We start from the raw sequence: 7486 nt of genomic DNA on the forward strand, positions 1-7486 counted from the left end.
TTGAGTTTTACTGTCAATGAGAGGAATCATTATCCTATTCCTCCTTAAGCAATGACCACCTTCAAGAACAGCATGGTGCAATATACTACAGGTATCACTATCTCTCAAAACCTCTGCATATTTCAATCCAAGATTGTTCCCCTCTAGTCTAACCAAGGAATCAGGCTTGTTGAAAATTCTGCACCACCTTCACTTTTACTGGAAACTAAATGAAAATTCAACTCACAGCACTTTAAATGGAAGACTAAGCATTAACCCTCTGTGACATCTTTGTAATTGTCAATGGTAAAAATATAAGAAAGGTATTTAACATATGTGTATTTATAAAATGACTGTAGCAAATCTTTAAATATGTGTTTTAATATTTCCTTCTAAATACGTATTGATTATCATAAATACCAGTTTTACACAGTCACAGAAAGACTTTCATAGAAACCACATTTTTTTAAAGTGGAGAATTTCTTTTTCAGTTTTATATAGACCTTAAAAAATTATGATTACTGATGTACAGTAAACACTATTAGAAGTGAGATTTAATATTACAATTGATATTTTAATATTTAGTAGTGTCAAGTGTGAGATTGTTTTACAAGGACATTATACTATTATATGAAAATATATTTTGCTAAGTATTAATATTTGATATACTTACTATGTCAGAAAGAATAAGATTATGAAATTTGACTGCTCCATTTTAACAATAAAAACATTATTGAGTCAAGTGTCATCAAAAGTTATTTGCTTTTCAAAGCATAAAATTATGAACAAATTATGTTCACTTGCCCCAAACTAATCTTCCTCTCAAGGTGTCACTTTCAGTTAAGCTCAATTTTGAATTCCACATACTGCTCATCCAGGGTAATTTGTTGCAACATACAATTATACTAAGCAAGAATTAAGTTTTTCTGTGACACAACTCAATAGTAGGTAGAAGAAACAAGACAATGACTAGACATGGTATAGTCACCTGCTGCTGTTAGAATCTATGTCCAGGCTGGGTCAGTCATTTAGTTTTGTGATATTATCAATAACTTTGAATCATACTATCTAATATATATTAAATATCACTTAGATATACATAAAATACACACTATGCAAACTAAATGCATCCTGAATTCATTTTGGCACATCAAGTGCCTTCAGTGTAACTTTGCCTCCTTTTTTCAGTAGCTCAAAATGAGCCTCTGGTCCTCTGCTGTATTCCTTTCATTCCTCAGTGACTCCAAGAAACAGATCATGATAACCACAGGACAAAACAAATACAAACTTTTCATAGATAGTTACTAGTCATTATGCAGAGCCTGCATGTATTCAGACTTTTCAAAGTGCTTCAGAGTACAACTCACATTTGAAAAGCTTAAGCTGTATTAATGCATTATGCTGGAGTTTTAGTATAATGGAATGATGAAGAATAAGTGAGATTCATGTTCTTTAAATCACCTTTAAAATATAAAACTGACTTTTTAAGGGGTGAAAAGTTAGTTCAAACTGAATGAACTCTGAAATTCTGACTGGTTGTTACTCTGTACTTAAAGAAGTTAACTTCTTAATACTTGGGTATAAGTTTCTTTCATTTTTGGCATCATTTAAAAAAACGGAATTAAAATATTTTCAAGACAATTAACTAAAACATTTTTTTTTCTGCTCTGGGAATTCCTTTTTATGAAAAGAAATGTAAACCAACAAATAAAAGTGAGTAAAATAAGCTATTATGATTGAACACTGCTAACATTTTCAAACCTATAAAAATAAATTTTAAAATGAAACAGGAGTAAGATATTTACGTTTGGTAGAGTTTAGACTATTTACATGGGAGGGGTTATGTGTAGAATGTGATGTATACACAGTGTCAAAATTGTAAACCGTTTTCATTTAATTTTCTTTTCCCCTCTCACTGCTGCTGGCAGAGCGGCTTGCCCTGTTCCAAAGGTTTCAGGACAGCTCCAAAACCAGCAATAAAGTGAACTCCCAGTTATGCTAAAAGTCTCCTACCTGAATTATGGACATCCGAGTGGCAGGGGTCTCGCTTGCATTAGTCCCTTGTCCGGTGAAGCTGGTGTGGCAGCCCGCGTGCCCCTGAGGGACAGTCAGGTTGTTGGAGGCCGGTTTGAGATACATCACCTCTGACCGGGGCGAGCTGAGGGGCAGGCGGGTCTGGTAGTCGAAGTACATGGGGGAGGTGGCCAGGGAGGGGCTGCTCACCACGTTCATGACGTTCATGGCGTTCCTCTCCTCCACTTCGCTCTGCACCAGCATGATATCATTTTTGTTGATCTTCTTCTTCTTGCCTTTGCCCCCGCCCAGCTGCGGGTGGCTGTACTCGGCGATGCGGCAGTTGTAAGTGCGGATCTCCTTGTTCTCGCGCTTGCACTTGACGGCGATGGTGATCATGGCCGCTAGGAGGATGATGGAGATAGTGCTCAGAGTCACGATGAGCGGCAGCGACATGTCCCAGTGGTGCTGCTCGCCGTTCACCCGTGGTACCCCCTCGGGAAGGGATCCGCTCACCGAGCGGATGATGAGCTTGGCCACTGCGGACAGGGTGGGCTTGCCGTGGTCGGTCACCTTCACCACCAGCTCCACCACGGGCGTCACGTCCTCCCAGAAGGGGTGCAGCGTGCGGATCTCGCCGCTGGACGGGTCGATCTCAAACAGGTGGTCGTCGTTGCCGTCCACGATCTCGTAGGTGAGGCGCCCGCTCTCGCCGAAGTCGCTGTCTAGGGCGCGCACGGTGCTCACCAGATAGCCCAGGCCAGCGTTGCGCGGCACCTGCAGCTCCGCGGTGTCGTTCTGCAGCGTGGGGAGCACGATCACTGGCGCGTTGTCATTCACGTCTAGCACTGTCACTCTCACCGTGGCATTGCTTTCTAAGTGCGCGGGCGCCCCCGAGTCCTTAGCAAGCACCTTGAACTCAAAAGCCTTGGTCTGCTCGAAGTTAAAAGAGCGCAGGGCGTAGATGGCCCCGTTCGTGGGATTCACAGACACATAGGTGTAGATAGACACGTCGCCGATGTGCGAGGGCAGGATAGAGTAGGATACGGTGCCGTTCTGGCCTAGGTCGGGATCCTGGGCGAGCACAGAGCCCAGGTACTCTCCTGGGATGTTGTTCTCGTGCACCTGAAGCACGTAGAGCCCTTTGGTGAACCGAGGCGGGTTGTCGTTCTCGTCTAGAATCTTGACCGCGAACGACTTGGTAGAGTTGAGGGGAGGAGAGCCCCCGTCCCGCGCCACGATGGTCACGTTGTACTCGTCTTGTGTCTCGCGGTCCAGCGGGCGGTCAGTCACCACCGTGTAGAAGTTGTCGTAGTTCTCCTCAAGCTTGAAGGGGACGGAACCCCCGGTCCCGCCCAGGCCCCCGCCGCCGCCCGTCCCTCCTCCGCCAAGGACCCGACACTGCAGCTGCCCGTTCTTGCCCGAGTCCCGGTCAGTGACCCGCACCAGGGCGATGACGGTGCCGGGAGGGGCGGCCTCGCTCAGCGCCCCCTGGCGCACGGAGACGAAACCGATGGACGGCGCATTGTCGTTGCGGTCGATGAGCTTGACCGTGACTTTGCAGTGTGCTGGGATAGGGTTAGGCCCCAGGTCTCGGGCCTGCACGTCAATCTCCAGCATCCCGTTTTCCTCATAGTCCAGGTTGCCCTTCACACGGATTAGGCCGGTCTTGGGGTCGATGGAGAAGAGCTCCCGCACGCGGTCAGGCACGTAGCTGCTGAAAGAGTAGAGCACTTCACCATTGGGACCCTCATCGGCGTCAGTGGCGTTCAGATCGATGACCACTGTGCCCAGCGGAGCGTTCTCAGGCAGTTCCACCAAGTAGGATGGCGCCTCGAAGACCGGGCTGTTGTCGTTGGAGTCAATCACCTTCACGTTGATCTGTACGGTGGCGGAACGTGGAGGCTCGCCACCGTCCAGGGCAGTCAGCACGAGCGTATGGTGATTCTGTTGCTCGCGGTCCAGAGCCTTCTGGATGACCAGTTCTGGGAACTTGGTGCCGTCGCCGCGGGACTTAACGTCCAGTCCAAAGAGGCCGTGATCGTCGCGCGTGAGGAGGTAGGTGCGGAGTCCATTCTCGCCGGCGTCGGGGTCATGTGCGCTGGTGAGGGGGAAGCGGGTGCCCGGAGCAGCGTTCTCCGAGATGTCCATTTCGATCTGGTCCGAGGAGAAGGAGGGCGCATTGTCGTTGATGTCCTGGATCTCTACCTTGATCATGCAGATCTCCTTGTCGTTGGCGAACACCTCGAGGGACAGCTGGCACTTGGCATTGTGGCGGCACAGGGACTCGCGGTCGATGCGCTGCTTGGTGTAGAGGAGCCCGCTGTCTGCGTCCACGTCCAGCAGGTGCGGTGCAGAGTTCTCCAGCACCCGGTAGCTACCCGACTTGCTGCGCCCTCCGCCGCCGCGCTCTGCCGGCGGAAGCCCAGGCTGCAGTCGAGCATCCCTGCCGATGTTCCCGATCACCGTGCCGGCCCCTTGCTCCTCCGGCACGGAGTAGTTGAGGTTCTTGAGAGTGAGGGCAGGAGCCCATAGAAGAAAGCAGCAACAGATGGAAAGGTACATCCCAGACCTGTAAGGTGGGGGCAGGAGCAGCCGGACTGGAGGGGCCAGCGAGGGAGTGCGCGCCAGCCTGGGGCTCTGGCGCAGCGTGAGCGCGAGACGCGAGCCACAAGTCTATGGTTCCTTTTTTCCCTCTGCACCCGAGCTGCGGCACCCGGTGGTCTCTCCTTATTCTGCTCAAGTTCCCTGAACCTGTTGATCTACAGCATCCGCACTGGGTGAGAAGCTGAGGCGCAGCAGAGCTGCAGGGGCTTGGAGCAAGGCGGCGGCTTCCTGCGGCTGGGGATGAGCCAGAGGTTTCTTTTCTCCCGCCTGGACTTCGGAAGGCTCAAACTTGAAAGATGAGACAGGCGATAAGAAGGAAATCTCGTCTGGGAGAGATGATAATGAGCTAAAGAATCAGTAGGTTTTCCTCGCTCCCGTTAGGGTGCTGCAAATCTACTCCCGCCCGGAGACTCCGGAATACTCTTCACATCGAGTGGGGGAGGGAGCAGGGAGGTGTGTCTCTAAGCAGATCAGAAAGTGAAATTCTTACTTGCTGCTCGCCTCTCGTGATGAAATTGATGGGGGTGAAGAGCAACGAAGACAGAGTCACAGATATATTTTGAAGCTTCCCCAGCGCACCGTGAAATGTCTGCTTGCTGCGCGGGCCGGTCTGATTTCAGGCAGTGTTTTGCTGCATTTATAGATCTAATCTTGCATTGCTGGCTGAGGCAGCGGCGGCGGCGGACTGCATCTCCCAGCCAAGCGTATTTTTTTTTTCCTCTCTCTCCTTTCCGAGCAGCCAAAGGGAGGGGAGGAAATGCAGCGTAAAGAACTAGTGTCCCGATTTGTAGTTTCCTCTCCCCACCAGGCTCCTCCCTCTCTTCCTCGGAAAAGGCTCTCCCCCGAAGTCAAGAAAGCCACAGCCTGATCAGCATTTGCTGTGTGAGTCTATTGGGAGTGGGGAAATAGAGAAATAAATCTTCGCCTCCGTTCGTAGAACACACTCTCTGTTTTCTCTACGCCAAGCCAGTAGCCTCCGCTACCATCCCATCCTCTCCCCGCGAGCAAGGACTTCTCTCCAAGCAGTTTAATTCCAGTTTGCTTTTCTTCCCAGGCGAAGGGAAATCAACAGGCAACTCATGGTTGGACGTGCAGATTTAAAGGGGGAGGGGGGGAGGCCGAATAAAAAGGAAGGGGGAGCCTCCCTCCCAGTCCTTGCACACACTCTCCCTGTCTCTCGCTAGAAGGGAAACAGTCTCTGCATTCACAGGGCTGGGCTGTCAAGTGCCTCTCTTTTCTTTCTATTCAGCATCTCCTTCCAATAGCCCTGCCTCCCAGTCCTCTTCATCTAGAAAAGAAAACCTTGGCGAGGAATAAAAGTGATGAATATTTGAAGCAAATAAAGTACGTGTTTTTTTTTTTTCCTTCAATTTTCTCTTATAGTAGGAGGAGTGGGCTGGATGAAAGCAACACATCAAGGTTTGGCGTGATGCATTCTGCAGTCTCTCTTTCAGTCTTTCTGGGCGACTCAGGGAGGGCAGGGGGTGCAGAGCTGCGGCCGCGGCGGTCCAGCCAGGGGCGCCTACCCCGGGGAGCTCCCTCCGAAGGGATGTTAGACACAGGTCTGTCTGCACATTATTTCGGGTTCTGGAGGCGCCTCGACATACGGGAATGACACATCCAGAAATGCAGGTGTTCCGATCTGCCGGATGAGTCAGAAGCAGCGGAACGAATCGTATTCACTCTCGCCTCATGGTCCTCCCTTCACAGACATTAGTTGCGGCTTCTTCCTAACGCTTTCTCTGACTCAGTCTATAGAAAGAAAAACCAGATTCATGTTTTGGGGGAAAAAGAAAATGCAAGAGAAAGGGATGGAGGGAGGAAGGTGAAGCTGAATCTAGCAGCACTTTTACTCTACCTCTTTCTGCCGGAGGAGTCCGAGGTTCTGGAAAACAAGGCGTCTGCTTTGCTAGGTGTATTGGTTTATTTATTTTGTTTGTTTTTTTAAACCTTTCCTCTTGGTTAGGCGAGAGGTACCCCGAAATTCTTCAGAGTCTTTGAAAAGGAAAAACAAAATCAGGTTTCCAGTAATTGTTCCCAGCTTAGCCTCGCATCATAGTTCAAGATTTTCCTCTCAATTTTTTCTATTCAAAAGTCCAACATCGGTGTGTATAGTTAATTGTGCAGTCTGTTGTGGAAGTTTTATTTTTTTCTTTTAATTCCTCCTTTTCTGTCACGGGTGGTCTCTTTCAGTCTGGTGTCTGTCGGGATCACCCCACAGTCTGAGAAAGATGTGCGGATTTAAAAGCAAATAAATCCATCTCCGCAAGCAAAGCGGCGGATGAAAGGAAAGGTGAAAATTCAATTCAACAGTTGGAGTAGCGTCTCCCCAGCCGCCTTCCGCCGCTGCCGCATCCACTGGGCTCGCGATCCCTGCTTTCTCCCCAGCGTCTCTTGCTGACTGACTCTATTCACCTCACGCCGCCGCTTAAACATTGATACTGATTCCCTGCCAGCCAATCCGAGCGAGGAGCAAGGCCCTGCCTTCTCGGCCCGCGTCCAATGAGAGGCGGAGAAGAGGATGGCGGGGGCGGGGACAGGAGCCCCGGCTCTTCGGAGTCATTGATTAGATCAGTTAGATGGGGAACCAGTCCGGCTAGCGGAGCCCAGCGCTCCGCCGAGGCGGACGCGCCCCGGGATTCGCCACCGGGTCTCCTGGGCCTTTAACTACCGGGAGTAGCTCTTCCAGCGCCTTCCTTCGGAAAAGAGAATTTATAAAAAAAAAGTTTAACAGTGATTTAATTTTTCTGTGGTCCTACATACACGGGATCGGGAATCGCAGCATGCTTGCAGGATAAGGTAGCTGCGGTCTGCCTAATGGGTTTCTCTACACACACTCTCACACACGCACGCACACACGCCCTCGCCGCACACACGCCTATGCCAA

The 7486-nt window shown here is 49.9% G+C and overlaps 1 protein-coding gene across 3 annotated transcripts in view; it reads right to left on the reverse strand.

Annotated features, from left to right (window-relative positions):
* Positions 1-6981, reverse strand: part of PCDH17 (protocadherin 17) — a 100855-nt gene extending 93874 nt beyond the window's left edge. For all 3 annotated transcript variants that reach the window (XM_055244522.2, XM_063618799.1, XM_055244521.2), the window contains exon 1: positions 1993-6981. In XM_055244522.2, the coding sequence (XP_055100497.1) occupies positions 1993-4557 (2565 nt within the window). In that variant the 5' untranslated portion in view covers positions 4558-6981. The remainder of the gene's footprint in view (positions 1-1992) is intronic.
* Between the last annotated feature and the right edge of the window lie 505 nt (positions 6982-7486).

The sequence above is a fragment of the Symphalangus syndactylus genome, chromosome 15 (genome assembly GCF_028878055.3).
Source record: "Symphalangus syndactylus isolate Jambi chromosome 15, NHGRI_mSymSyn1-v2.1_pri, whole genome shotgun sequence".
Taxonomy (NCBI): domain Eukaryota; kingdom Metazoa; phylum Chordata; class Mammalia; order Primates; family Hylobatidae; genus Symphalangus; species Symphalangus syndactylus.